The sequence below is a fragment of the Carlito syrichta genome, unplaced genomic scaffold, assembly GCF_000164805.1.
Source record: "Carlito syrichta isolate Samal-C Ts95f unplaced genomic scaffold, Tarsius_syrichta-2.0.1 Scaffold303342, whole genome shotgun sequence".
NCBI lineage: Eukaryota > Metazoa > Chordata > Mammalia > Primates > Tarsiidae > Carlito > Carlito syrichta.
Genome location: NW_007247438.1, coordinates 157,048 through 171,968, shown reverse-complemented (window position 1 = coordinate 171,968; position 14,921 = coordinate 157,048). Strand labels below are relative to the sequence as shown.

At 54.6% G+C, this 14,921-nt stretch overlaps 1 protein-coding gene across 1 annotated transcript in view; it reads right to left on the bottom strand.

Annotated features, from left to right (window-relative positions):
* Positions 1 to 14,290, bottom strand: part of GOLIM4 (golgi integral membrane protein 4) — a 44,332-nt gene extending 30,042 nt beyond the window's left edge. The window contains exons 1-10 of the mRNA XM_021712545.1: positions 14,222 to 14,290; positions 13,629 to 13,824; positions 12,322 to 12,392; positions 11,560 to 11,853; positions 11,384 to 11,483; positions 9,801 to 9,850; positions 7,812 to 7,865; positions 6,460 to 6,610; positions 2,272 to 2,354; positions 1,701 to 1,784 (exon numbers count right to left, since the gene is read on the bottom strand). Coding sequence (XP_021568220.1) covers positions 1,701 to 1,784; positions 2,272 to 2,354; positions 6,460 to 6,610; positions 7,812 to 7,865; positions 9,801 to 9,850; positions 11,384 to 11,483; positions 11,560 to 11,853; positions 12,322 to 12,392; positions 13,629 to 13,824; positions 14,222 to 14,290 — 1,152 coding nt within the window. The remainder of the gene's footprint in view (positions 1 to 1,700; positions 1,785 to 2,271; positions 2,355 to 6,459; positions 6,611 to 7,811; positions 7,866 to 9,800; positions 9,851 to 11,383; positions 11,484 to 11,559; positions 11,854 to 12,321; positions 12,393 to 13,628; positions 13,825 to 14,221) is intronic.
* Between the last annotated feature and the right edge of the window lie 631 nt (positions 14,291 to 14,921).

The following is a 14,921-nucleotide window of genomic DNA, read 5'->3' as shown; positions in this document are numbered from 1 at the left end:
CAGTCTGGGCGACGGAGTGAGACTCCAACTCAAAAAACAACAACAACAACAACAACAAAAGAGAAATCCCACCCCCCAAAGTGACAGTGTCAAGAGGCTAGGCCTTTGGGAGGGATCAGGCCATGAGGCTGGAGCCTCATGAATGGGATCTGCACCTTTGCAAAGGGACCCCAGGGAGCTCTGTCTCTCGGCCAGTGAGGGTATAGGGGTGAGTCAGCGGCAGACAGCACGGAGGGGGCTGCACCCTCTTCTAAGACGTCCAGTCTCCCGAACTGTGAGGAGTGCATTTCCATTGTATATAAGCCACCTGGTATACGGTATTTTGTTATAGTAGCCCAAACTGACTAAGACACGGGGCTCTAAGGACGGCACCTAGTTACGGCATTAAAAAAGTAGGGCCAGCTTGGCTCACCCTCTCAAAAATATTTAAAGAAACAGAAAACAACACAAAAATTAAATAACCTTTTTTCTCTTGCAAAATCCTGTCAGCAATACTGCCGGCGAACTTACCACAAAATTTGGTTTTGGTACTCAAATGGACGATGGTACTTATGTTTCCGTGGACTTTCAAAGTGTTGCTTAATTTAATATTTATGGCCCTAGCAGTGCACAGAGTATTCGAGTCAGGTGGTCACATATTACAGTATGAAGAAGAGCCTCATGTAAAATAATGGCAAAAAAATTTATGAAGAGGACTTGGAATGGAATAATCTCCTCTACCGTCAATTGAGCGTATACACACATAAAAGACTAACACACAGGGACAACCCCTCCGGGTCCCCTCCTGCTTTTCTGGCCTCTCAATAAATCCTGCTTTCGAAAAAAATGAACGCCCAGCTCCAGCTTAGGAGGAGACACCCCGCCCACGGCTCACTTGAAAGGGAGCCTCACAAACACGGCTGCTGCAGCTTCCAAGAGGGGTCAGGGCCCCCCATGTCATGCCTTTTGACAGCTTTATAAAGACAGAAGGTGATGCAGGGTCTCCCGGTGAGCACAGAGCCTTGGCGCCCCTCGCCTCCCTTCTCCTGACTCGTCCAACAAGAAGGAAACAGAACCTCGGCCATCCGTCTCCAGAGCTCTGCCTCTCCCGGACAGCCGTCCCCACGCCAGGTGGCGTCGCGGTCATGGCCCTCCGACACCGTGCCTGTGCCGGGTTCACTGAGTCCTGGCATGCAGAGGGCCTGCCTGGTGCCGGGGCAGCCCTAGGCTTCGAACCGACGGAGCTACGACTCCCGTTTCTGCCTCTCTGTCAACGCTGCTGCTTTTTCTGTGATTTGACCAACACCCCTAAGCCTGGTCCCGGAAGGAATGCTGAGAGCAAGGGAGGCCGAGAAGGAAAGCCCGACAAGAACGAACTTCGGGAGCTGCTGCCCTAAAATCCCACAGACCCTATGCCAAGAGTCAGCACAGATCAGAGTCGCAAAGACCGTGTGCGAGACGGCACACGCAAGTTAAAGGAAATTAGACGACTGCTCAGGGGCACCGGTGAAGGAGGGAGCGCCGGCCGCAGGCCCCGGACGACCCGCGCAAGGCGTGGTCCAGGGGGCGGGGAAAACGGTCTTGATGGCGCTGTGAAAGCATGCACGGTCCTCGGGAGGGGACAGCTGTGTCCCGAGGCGCTGGCTGCAGGCCGGCTGGTGAAGAGCTGCATGCACAGAGGCAGGCCGGGCAGATCCCGCAGAGGCGGCGGCCCTTCTAACCTGTGCGGCAGCCAGCGCCCTCTTGTGGTCGTCCAGGGTCACTACAAGCTGCTCGTGCTCGGAGAGTAAACTCTTATGCTGCTGCTACACAAAGAAAAGTGGATGCATTGAGCTCTGACACCCCACGACATGTCCTCTGGCCGCCGTGGGACGGCCACCCAGAGGCTACGTGCATGTGTGTGTGTCTGCCACGTCTGGAAATCGCTGGAGAGAGAAGTCTCATGTGGGATTCCAGAACCCAAAACGCGCTACCCACATACCACAGCCGCCTGCCGTGAAATCAAAGCCCAAGGAACAAACCTGTCGTGATTCACAACCCCGTGGGAACAAAATCCCCATTCAAGGGTGGCACGCTAACAAAGACCAGTTTCGGCTCGAGGGACAACGTCGAGAGTTTCAGACGCTCTTTGAGCTTCCAGGCTGACTTGGTGAGGGCGCCGGCATGCTGGAGCTGACACAGAGCCCCACATGGCAGTCCAGGTCGTCCAGGCAGGGCGGCGAGGGAATGATGTCACGCCACTCTGCAAAGGCAGGCAGGCAAACGCGAGGCGGGTGCTGGGCCTTGTCTTACCTTGACATCTTGGAGCTGTGTGTGGATGTCCTGGTGTGCTTTCCGGAGCTGCCTGTTCTCTTCTCGCAAATTGTACACGGTTTCTGTTTAGAAAAAGAGACATCACGCATAAAGCCTTGACAGTTCCAGGATTTAGACGATACTGTTTTCACCTCTAAAGCCCCGTGTCCCCTATTCTAGGATCCGTTTTGAACTCTGACAGCGTCACGCCCAGAAGCAACAAAAACAGCACGGCATCGTGCTGCGCGCGAATTCAGCGGGACCCCTGGCTACGGCCCACTCAGTGGCTCAAGTGCAGTTAAGCAAGGGGCCGTTGCAGATGAGAGCTAAGGGGTGGACTGCTCAGGAGTTAAACCGGAAGCATTCCTGAGGACAGGCCAGGCTCATGGGTGGGGGTGAGGTCTCCACAGGCGAGGCTTTTCATGCACTGAAGATGAAGGTTTAGGATTTCGGCCAAATGTTTTCAAAAATAAAAATAAAAGCCGGGCTCGGTGGCTCAGCCTGTAATCCCGCGTCTTCGGGAGGCTGAGGTGAGGGGATTGCCTGAGCCCGCGGGTTCGAGACCCGCCTGGGCAGCGAGACCTCATCTCTACAATAAATCAAAAAATCAGCCGGGCGAGGTAGCGCGTGCCTGTAATTCCGGCTACTCGGGAGGCTGAGGCGGAAGGATCGCTGGAGCCCAACAGGCGAGGCTGCGGTGGCCGGGAGCGGCCACTGCACTCCAGTCTGGGCAGCTGAATGAGACTCCAACTCAAAAAGAAAAAATAAATAAAAACAAAAATAAATAAGAATAAAGTGTCAGAAAGGACAGGTCCTATAGCTCACAGCATGAATAATTTCCACAGTCCCCGAAAGCAAGTACAGAGGCAACTCAGAACATGAGAGAGACAGAGCCCACTCATCTGCTGAAAAGTTCTTAGTACTTTTTCTTTCGTCTACCACTGAGTTTTCGAAGGAGACCCACATTCTACTTCCAGCAGCTGCAGGACAGTTCTCTTCAGAGCCACGGTGCAAGGTTGCAGTGGCCATAGTGACGCCCTGAACTCTCCTGCTCCCGCCAGACAGCTCGCAAAGCAGCCACCACCCAGGGGTCTAGACCCCCCTCTCACCACCTCCAGGCACCTCTTCCCTACAGTCCATGCATCTGGGCATTGGCTATCACTGACTGACTGCGGTGGGGCCACGTCCAACCCACACCCTATTTCTTTGGCCCCTGCACCACGGAGCCAACATGGTGTCTTCTGCACCTGAGGAGCTGTCACCCTTTAAAAATAAAAGACCTGGGTTGAGTAAGACCTGGCATTGCTGAGCCCATTCTCACATGGCCACACTCAGTGGGGTTGGGTGGCGCCAGGGTGACCATGTCCGATTAATTAATCGTCCAACTGGAGCCAACCAGAAACAAAGGGAGGACTCTGACTCATTTTGCTGGGACTGCAAGTGCAATCCTGGACGGTGCGAGACAAGCCGCCCTCCCATGGCAGCCAGCCCTGCAGGCACGGCCTAACTCCCAGGGCACGCCCAGCCTGGAAGGGAAGTGTCTGCACTGTGTTGTCAGCTGTCCTTCCCTCCTTCATAGTTTCTGCCTCAACCCTGGACAGCTCTGCATCTATGACTGGCTTGGTTTATGGGAGGTCAGAATCCAGGTGGAAAATGCAGCCAGTAACCGTCCAGGTTGTTAGGGGAATGAAAGGTGTGGGCCCATGTGAAGAGCCTCCCTGGCCACTGGCATGGGGTGGACACTTGCAAAGTGTTGGCTATTGTGACACTGACCTCGAGGAGTGAGTTCACAGGCTGGCAGCGCATCTCCTGGGAGCTAAGCTCCTCCCTGGTGTACAGTAAGCCACCAAAGGCCACATAAATGCCATACCTCAGCTGCCACCTCTGGCCTGCGACGACCACAAAACACTTTCACCAAGGATCAAAATCAGACAAAGGTGCTGATATGGAAATGCTGATACGAGGGAGGACCCCAAAAAATCCTGGAATTTGCTTTTGGAGGGCAGACCCCTTGTAGTATATTTAGAATCTGTTCCTTTGGGTCAAACGGTCAACCACAGTTTTTTCTGGAAGTTTTGAGAAGGCTGTGCCACGATATGCAGGAGAAACACCCCGAGTGTGGCAAACAGGTGACTGATTCCTCCACCATGACAACACACACCTGCCCGCACTGCGCTGAGTGTTCTGCAGTTTTGGGCCAAAAATGGCATGACCCCCACCCCTTCCTGTTAACTGATCTCGCCCTGAGCAACTTTGTTTCCCAGGATGAAAAAAGTCCTCAAAAGGAAACATGTTGCCCAAGAGATGAAACAAAAAACAGCAGAAGCACTAAAAGGCCTCAAAACCGACGAGTCCAAAGCCCGTTTTGAGCAGTGGAAAAAGCATCTCAACAGATGTAGTGCATCAAATAGAGAGTACTTCGAAGGTGACTGAAGTTTAAATCATCAGAATAAACACACAGTTTTCCATGAATAAATTCCGGTAATTTTTGAGTCATCCCTGGCGAAGTGTCAAAGGCCCATCCACACTGTTGTCTCGGGTCTCCTCGAGAACCTCCTGGCCCCAGAGATGCCGCCTCTCTCCCCTCAGTGCTGGCTTGTGCACCAGAGCCCGCGGCTTCCTGCGTCTCCCCTTCCGTCCCTGGTGCCGGGAAGCCCGGACATGAGGCCTGAATGACTCAGGACTCAGAACTCCATGTCTGTGTCCTCCCGGTCTTCAGGAGGAATCTCCTACTTCTTTGTATAATCGGTTTAAGAGTTTACTACACACAGACCTTGTTTGTTTGTTATTTTAAGGAGCTCCTCGCTCTTGCTAGAACTAAAGGCACTCAGTTGTATGACGTTCCCGAGTGTGCGAGGCCCAGTCCAGGCCCGGGCACGTGTGGTTCTCACTCCTCAAGCATCTGTTGGGGACCGGCGTCATGCCATGGGTTGCACCCCCTTAGCAAGCGCTGGGTGTGTCTCTCTGTACCCAGGCCTTCCCCTCCACTGGCATGCACGGCCCTGAGGTCCGGTGGTGCTCTCTTCCTTACACCCCTTTGTGAGGACTTCTGGCATTCAGCCCTCCTTTCTGTTCTGCCATCTCCAACCAGCCCCACCTGTCACGTCACCACAGGCTGCGGGCCCTTGTGTCACCTTCTCTTGGCCAACACTGGTGAACACCCAGCCCAGCCCTACTAGGCCCCTTGGCCCCTTGTCGTGTTGCCTCAGGGACTGCTTGACTCCTACGTGTCCTTTGTGATCACTCGTTTTTGTGGAAAGACCTACAGAGAAAAGCTACCAGACGTCAGCGCACAGGGGTCCTAAGGAGCCCTCTCAGCCCTCCGTGATGACCTTTTGTGTGCACATCATGGCTGCCAGGCTGTGACTCGGGACGAGGACCTGGACAGCAGGCCCACCAGGATCTCCCTGCAGCTGTAGCCGCACCACGTGCCACTCAACACCCATGCTGTCCCACTAAACTAACTCAGCACCTAAGTTTTTGCTCAGGAGGGTGCTGGTTTCTTTCTCCAGGACTCACGAGTACTCAGAGAAGGCCACTTTGTTCCTCATCGCCGTGAAAACGTGCACGGCTGCTGTTGGCAGGTGACGTACAAGCAAACATATGTGTATGGTTGCTGTTGGCAGGGGACGTACAAGCAATTATTCCGGACACCTTACGCAGATTACCCAACTGATGCCATGGGGCTGATACTTTTGGAGACTGTCTCGACTCTGCGGACAAGAACACTGAAGCCAGATGACTACACGACTTGCTGGTGGTCACAAAACCAGCAAAGAAGCCAAGTAGCCCAGGGCACTTCGACTCCAGAGCATGGGCTGCCGCGGCCACTGCAGGTGCCTGCAGCGAGTCTCACCGTCCCTTGAGGGTGCTTGGAACCACGTGGCACGTTTTGGATGGTAGCAGCAACTGGGGAGCATGGGAAACAGGGGCGGGCAGGGCCGGATGTGCCAACTGTCCTGCCCACAGGGCCGGGGCCTGCTGCGCCACCACCAGAGACACTGAGCGTCCTGTTCCACTTCCCTGCACAAACCCACGGAGGGGGCACTCGAGAACAGTGGCCCAGAAGCGAGCAGCCAGTCAAGACCCCAGAGGACGGAATCCCCACGGAAACACATGGGCCCCGTTCCACGGGCGTGAGCATGTGTGCGGCTGCACATGCGAGCCGGCTGGGAGGCCTCCCGGTACCTTTCAGCTTGGAAAGCTCCTGCTCCTTTTCTTGCTGGAGCTGCAGGAACCTCTGCTTGTGGTCGCTGAATGTGCGGCTGAAGTCCTCGCCCTGCCTGCGGTGCTCCTCCTCCAAGTCGCTGTGCTGCTTCTTCAGCTCCTCGTGCTGGCTCTGCAAAGACAGGGACGGGCGAGTCACCCTGGCTCCGTGTCCTGGCGGCACCGCCTTCCGCTCGCAGGGAGGCGAGGGCCAGTGGAGAGGCAGGCTTTGCCCTCCTCGATCGCTCTGGCTTGTGTGGCTCCCACCTGGTCCCCGTGTTTCGAGTGGACGGGTGGGACCCCAGCCGGAAACAAGCTTCCTCCCCCCAGCATCAGTGGGAGCGAAGTTAGCCCGGGAGACAGAGCTGAAGGCCCTCGGGAAAATTCCCAGGAACACAGATGGCCGTGGAAGCGAGGTCAAGCTGCGGGCACACACGCCCCTCCCTGGCACGACGACTGTCCCCTTCCAATCTGCTGTGGGTGGCCACAACACATTCGAGTCTCTTTTGTGGCGTTTCGGCCTTTCCGGCAACTCGGTTTGAAAAGGGAGAAAGACACTCGCTCTGGGGGTGTCGCCAATGTTTTTAGGACTGGCTCTTGTTCACGCCCCTCCTGAGGACACTCCCATGCTGTCACCACAGCCCAGATTGACCAACACCCTATGACGGTACTCAAAAAGGGTGGTCTGCTTTCTTTCACCATGGCGCCCTTGACGGCAAAAAGGCTTCCATCCCAAAAGCAGCACACGTCTTGCAGACGTAGGAGGAATGATAGTACTGAGCGGGAGGTCGGGCCTGGGGTGGAGACACCCGCCGTGCGTCCAGAGGATGGCTTGCCACCTGGGGCCTTCCTCGAGCCTGGGGAAGCGGTGCCTCTTCCCCACCCAGCAATGAGTTCCCCCCAAGGGCCAGGGAGGGGAACCTCAGAGGACAGCGTGCTCTGTGGTATGTAGAAGGGCTTTTGCCAAGTATCAGCGACACGAAGGAAGCCTTGGGACCGTCCCACAGTCTCCAGTCTGGGCAAGATAAATAAAATGTCCCAGGAGAACCACTGCGAGGAGCTAAACCCCACACCCCAAAGGCCAAAGAGAAGAAGATAACAGAGTGTCTGATCTGTAAGGAAATGTGTAAGAATGAAATGTGTTGCTTGTAACCAGGTGTCAAGGGTGGGGCAGGCAGTGCAGGTACACGTGACTTTTGGCCAGATGTGACTCGAGCATTCCACACTCCAAGACGGATCCGCTTTCTGCTAACTTTCCTGAATTACCGGAAAGGCCTTCAGCTCAGACATTAGTTGCCCTTTTCTCTTATGGGTAACAACGTTAAACGACTCACTTTCAACATCTGATGCTGGACATTCAAGGCACTGTATCTGCTGTTGGAATCTTGCTATAAATCGAAAACAAAGAAAGTCAACACAAAGACGACGGGTGCAGCCCTCTCGCTAAACGCGGCGCAAAGCCCTTCGCCAGAGTTTCATTTCTCTCACTTGCGTAAGGCGGATGAATTCCACCTTTGACCCAAGCCACCTCTGGGCTATCCGTGAATACGGAAATGAAGTTTCGACGTTCCTCTAAGTGTTAAATTTTAGTCATAAAGAGGCAGGACATGGAGTCGCGAGACGGCTTGACAGAGCCCCTGGGGTGAGTCTGTTCCTCTCTCATAGGTATTCAGAGGAACTCGTCCTGCGACGGATGACCGCAGGGCTGTGCCCGCACGGAGTGCCGCGTGAGCAGAGGAGGCCGGACCTGTGGACAGGCCCCACGCACCACGTGTGGCTTCACGGGGACGACAGGAGCGCTTTCCTCCCTGAACTGCAGCAGGTAAAAAACCCCACACAAGGCCTCACCGTCTAAGGCTGGACCCCATCTGGGCCGGATTCCATTTAGGGCCAGACCCCATCTAGGGCCGGGCCCCCTCTGGGCTGGACTCCGTCTGGGATGGACTCTGTCTGGGCTGAACTCTGTTTAGGGCCAGAACCTGTCTGGGCTGGACCTTTCAGCCCGAACTCCAGGTGCACACGTGCGCCACGGAACAGCATCCCACCTGGCCCAAGGTATCACCTAGGCACACCTGGACGTCTTCCCTGCACTTGCCCTTGCCGGCCCTGCCCACAGCACAGGCACACTCATGAGCATCTTCCATAGCTTTACGACTTCTACAGTGGACTGCACTGTTGCTTTCTCACTCGACCTCTCAATTTCAACGTATAAGGACAATATGGACATTACATTATAAAACTTGTAACTGGGGCAACCTCCCGCTGTGGGAGCTTTTCTGTCCTCTCAATAAATCCTGCTTTCTAAAAAAACAAAACCAAACCAAACAGGATGTGTAACTGCATGCCCACAGCTAGAGTCAGGGCTTTCACAAAGCAAGCAGATGTGGGAAGCTGATTTATAAAATGGACAACAGTGGTCAGGCACTGTTGCTCACGCCTGTCATCCCAGCACTTTGGGAAGCGGAGGCAAGAGGAACGGCCTGAGCCCAGGGGTTCGAAACCAGCCTGGACAACTTGACGGGACCTCATCTCAACAATAAATCACAAAAATTGGCTGGGCGTGGTGGCACATGCCTATAGTCCCAGCTACTTGGGAGGCTGATGCAAAGGGATTGCCTGGGCCCAGCAGGTTGAGGCTGCAGTGGCCATGAGGGTGCCACTGCACTCCAGCCCGGGTGACAGAGTGAGACTCTGACTAAAAAACAAACAAACAAATAAAATGTACAACTGCGTCACACAGCTGTGGTGAGGGCTTTCACAAGCCAGCGGGAACTGGACACTACAGACATCCTCCCCTCACAAGGCATGGCTCATCTCGGCTTTTATACCTTGAAGGCCAATGTTTTTTTCAGCTAATGCTTGCACATTTTTCTTAGAGTAAGACAGACTTGCTTTTCTCTAGTTAATGCAGACTTTAAAATATTTCAAAATGCCAATATCATTCATTCATTCATTCCACAAATGTTTTTAGATGCCAACTCTTGGCCAGGTCCTATGTTAGATGTTACACATGGAAAGGCAAACCAAAATAAATCTTACATGCTATAGGAAGGAGAGAGCACAAGCAAATAAGTAAATGAATAAACTATCTTTATTTTTGAGCCTCAAGGCTATTCCCAATTTATCATTATTATCAATAATGTGACAAGAAGAGGCAGGATTTACAAAAACGATTTTTAAAGCCGCCTTCTGTGATTTTTTGGTAGATACATATATGTTTCAGTCCTACAATCCTGGTGACCAACAGAGCAAAGGACTTTGCGACTGTCGTTCCCTCTGCTTCAAGTTTTAATAAAAACAAATCGAGAAAAAACAAAACTTACCCTTCCTTTATTTAGTGTTTCTTGTGCTTCTAACTTATAAACAAGAAAGTCTAGAAAACACAAAATGGAGAAAATTAGTGCAGCATCCTTCACTGTGGAATTTTTAAACAACTAAAGGAATAAAGGGCACGTTTACTCAGACTTGCAAAAATGTTTTAGGTTGAAAGCAATCTGGAGATTTTTATACTTTATTTAGGCTCTCAATGCTGCAGGGAGAATTGGGAGAAACACATATCCTCTCTTCTTCACCTTAAAGCTGTAAATCTCACATCAGCAAAGTTCACGTGAAAACTACGCAATTAAAAGCACACTCTGCGCACCTCCGGGATGAACGTTCCTTGAAACCAAAGAAGACAAAGAGGGCGGCACAAAAAAAGTGCGAAGACACGGGTGACGCCCTGCCACCCACCAGATGGCAGGCTCAAGTCCTCTTGGACCCGAACACGAAGCCAAGCAGCCAGGCCAGCCTTGAGGCTCTGGAAGCGTGGTTACCCACTAGGTGGCTCTATACAAGCACTGCGTTAGACGCCGAGGCAGCAACTTGGATGGATTCACACTCGATCCTACTCAGTGATCTATCCCAGAAACAAAGAACAGAGCACCATATGTTCTCACTCTTCAGCGGACCTTGAACACTTATCCTAACACTGTAAGAAAGTGTTTGACAGTAGTGGGAAACTGTCAGAGGAGGGGGTGGGATGGGCAGTTGAGGGAAACTGCTAGGGGAGGGAGGGGCACACCTCATCCACAAGGGTACCTGCAAAACCAACATTTGTAGACCTAACCCCGAATTGTACCTGACATCTTGATTAAAAAAAAAAAAAAAAAAGCCAAGGCCAGCCCACGCCCTACAGAAGCATCTCCATGACACTCAACTGCTGTGCTTCATACAGGCTCCACTCAGGAGTAGGACATCCTAACCAACACTGCCCTCCCTTGCCTCCCCACGAGGGTGAGTGGACAGGCACCTGATGTAAGGATCAAGATTAATCACAAAGCACGAGTGAATACTGGAGTGCAGAAAAAATTCCAACCATGAGCCTGTGTTCCACAGACAAAGTCTAATAAACATGAATGGCACTGCCTACAACCTGCACTAAATGCTGGTTTTCAAACTGAACAACTCATCGTGATAATAGGCACAGAACTTAAAAGATACCGGGCAAGAGGACAGATTCATTAGGTTGTGTGTGTGTGTGTGTGTGTGTGTGTGTGTGTGTTCAACTTGTCACATTCTGGGCAATGCAAGCTCTTCCTCTTTTTTTCTTCCTGGGTATCTGTGGGCAGAAGTTCTAGGTGTTAGTGACATACCTGTGCAAGTTCCTAGCTATTTCTGAAATACATGTGGAAGCCACGTATGAGCTACCTCTCGTGGCTCCCATGGAATGCAAGATGCTAATCCACTCTCAAGCGGGAATCACTCACAGTGCGTGACACTGCTGACACCGCTTTCTTGCCCACTTTGGGTCGGTTTGAGAAATATGCTAGCGAATATATAAATACACACATATATATGGTAAAGCAAGTCCACGATGCTTCAAAGAAGAGCATGAGAAACACGGGACACGAACCACGTTACTCACCTTCCTTTGCCTTTTTATGCTCGAGTCGTTCTTTCTGCAAGGACTTCTCTAATCTTGATCTGTGTTCATACACAACTAGAAAAAAAGAGTCAAAGTTGGTCTCCAAAGCATGAGAAATTCAGAGTAAAATGAACGTCAGTGCACAAAACTGGACTTGAACAGGGCTGGGTCCTCACACAGTGAAAACAGAAGCCCCCGGATGCTAAGCTCCAGTTCTGGCAAGGGGTTGGCTTGCAGCCTGCCCTCTCCGGAGCCAGTGCCAGAACCTTGCTCTTCCCTCCTCTGCCCGACACGTTCCGGCATCCCTGTGGGGCATCTCCCCGGCAACCCTGTCCACTCAGGCCGTCGCCAGCCTGCCTGTACCACAGCCACCCACACCTGTACCGCCAGCTCCAGCCTCTCGGGCACTGGAAGAGTGTTTCCACCTGAATGCCACCGAGCATCTGGGACTGAGTACCCTCGGTGCCCACCTACATGCAGACAGCGAAAGAGGAAGTGGGCATGCCCCTCTCCCACATTTTTTTTTTTTTGAGTTGGAGTCTCAATCTGTCACCCAGACTGGAGTGCAGTGGCCGCTCCCGGCCACCGCAGCCTCGACCTGCTGGGCTCTGGCGATCCTTCTGCCTCAGCCTTCCAAGTAGCCGGAATTACAGTTGTGCGCTACCACGCCTGGCTAATTTTTGATTTACTGTAGAGATGAGGTCTCACCAAGTTGCCCAGGTGGGTCTTGAACCCGCGGGCTCAGGCAATCCACTCACCTCAGCCTCCCAAAGCACGGGATTGCAGGCTGAGCCACCGAGCCCGGCTCTCCCACATCTTGAAACCAGGGAGAAACACAGAAGTCAGGGAGGGAGGGACCCTCCAGAGGACCCAGGAGAGCACCCTCATGAGAAAAAGCAGGTCCGCCTTCTGCCTCACAGGAGCCAGGAGAGACCCACACACACGTCAGCTGAGACCATCCTGTCCTCCATCCGCCTCCCACCGGGGCCCCTGAAGAGGCCACAGGCACCTGGGGGTGGTGAGGAAGAGAAGCATGGGGAGCCTGACTCCCAGCGGCCTCACACAGAGGCCTCACACAGAGGTCTGACTTGCCTGTTAGACGCTAGGCTGGACACAGAGGATGACGACCGGGCCCAGGCTGTACATCTACGGATCTGATTTGGAAAGGGTCTTGGTGCCTTGTTTGTAATCTCAGAGATGAATACGGGGTCTTAAATTCATCTGGGAACAGAGGACTCAGCTCCCAGGGGGTGTGAACTGCCTCTAGGGAGCAGAGTTGAGGAAGCCCATGTCTGACGTGTCCTTTGACCCTGTGTGTTCCCACTGCGGTCAGCTGGTCAGCCCGACCTGTCAGTCCGTCCTCCTGCCTGTCCTGCCCCATGACCACATGCCATGGCATCCCCATCACGCTGGCCACAACACACGCGGCCCTGATAGCACCGCTGCCACCGAGGCCGTCCGTCTTGCAGCTCTCTTCTGCCCTGCACCTGCCCTGGCGGCTGAGGGGTCCCCACCCCTCCTCTGCCCTTCCCCACCATCACGCTGTCCTCCCAACGTGGCCATTGTCTCCGGGGCCACCCCTCCCCACGTGCCCCTGTGGACTTTCCACCACGGATCCGTCCACTGCCAGCACAGCTCTGCTCGACTCACACCTCTGTCAACATCTGTCTACCTCTTAGAATGCCCACGGCCACCAAGTGGTCTGTGCAGTCCCCATGGCATGCCTCCCATGCCATCTCCACCCCCCGCTGCCCACGTCCCCAACCCTGCCCCACGCCCTTCCTCCACCAGGCCCCTCTGCTCGCCAGATGGCCGTCCTCTGCACCAGTGTCACCAAGGAGCTCCACACAACCCCACGCTTACTGGGCCCCTGCTCTGTACCCAGACGGAGGCGTGAACTGGACTCAAGGTGGTCATGCTCCAAGCTCGGCTGCGAGTCACTGCCGAGAACTAAGGCTGTCCCACATCCGTGTGTCGGGACGTGAGTCCCTCGACCAGTTTCACACGCCCATGGAAACCACGCGGCTCCCAGCATGGGGAATCTGATCGCCATGCTGACAAGGTGGGGCCAACCCCAAGCTGGCACCACAGAACCCACCCACCAGGCCCTGCTGTGCTCTCAGGCTGGGGTGCTGAGGAGGAGACACGGGCAAGACTGGTGACAGCCCCATCACGCATGGCGGAGGCAGACCGGGGCACGCGGGGTACCCCGGCTCCAACGCCCCCTATGGGCCCCAGTCCTCACGGTCCCGGCTGGCTGCGGGAGTGTGGCCAGACGAGTTAACAAGGGAGTCAGGATGCTGCCTGGCCGTGCTACAGACTGGGCTTCGGCAAGCACACACAGCTTCCACGAACAGCCACGTGGTTGAGGCCCTGCTGCCACAGGCCCCAGCATAGGGCTCCCGGGCAGAGGCTGGGACCCTTAGGGGCATGACTGTAGCCTAGTGTCATAAAGCCAGCAGCTCAGTCAAGGCACCCAGGGGGGTTGCCCACCACCCGCCCGTGAATGTGAAGCATGGCTGCGGAAGGCTCAGGGTATAGGAGAGAGTGGATTTATAAGTTACGCTTCTGTGGGATTTTTATGAAAACACAGCTGTCATCACGGTAAACCTGCTTTTGCAAACTCTGCACTGTGTGGCAGCAGGCTGTGATGTAATGGTTATCTGTGCCTGCGGAAGCCGAGGATCCATCGGCCGAGGACCACAGGACAACGCCAGGCAGGCGCAGGTGGGACAGGGGGGCCGGTGGGAAGGGAGGTGGCGGCCATTCTCTGTGCCCCTCCTTGGGATTCCTTCCAGAGGATGACATGTCCATGGCTGGTGTACAGCACCCACCTACCGGACGGTGCCCAGAGATGCCCATGATGGTTTCACCTCCGTGGAAACTTACAAACCAGCGTAGCAGCATGCTCAGGAGCTAAGAGACCCTAGGAAACACAGTCACCTGTGTGGATAAATCTTCCGAGTAAACTCCACGACATGTCCGCCAAGGCGAGCGTGTTTGTGGATCATGGTCAAGACCCAAAGGTCTTGGGAAATCGAAGACGCCCGGAGCCTGGTATGACCGACAGCAGCCGCAAGGCAGGAGGGGCGTGCTCTGCAAACTCAAGAGTCTGGCACGGCCCATGGCAGCCCAAAGAGCAGGAAAAGGTGAGGGGGCAGGAGAGGGGGGACATGGGTGGAAATCTAGGCGGATACGACCTCGCTCAGACTACCCAGCAGGCCCTGTCCCAGCCACGGCGTCCAGTCCTGACGGGGCTGGGCCGCGGGCCTCAGGGATGGGCTGCCCTGGAGGACATGGCCCCGGAGGCAGGGGGCGTGCAGGAGTGAGGAGGTGGAGGGGCAGAGGCCGTCGCACTGGGCAGGGAAGGGAGGCAGTCGGAAAGGGAGCCTCAACCACGAGCTGAGGAAACCACGCTAGGAAAGGGACGTGGGCGTGAAGACGGGCCCTCAGGACTGAAGGTTCTAGAGAAGGGGAGAAGGGAACGGGAAGGAGGCAGGGTGCCGAGGTGGCAGGCAGCAGGGTCCTGGTGTGGTTC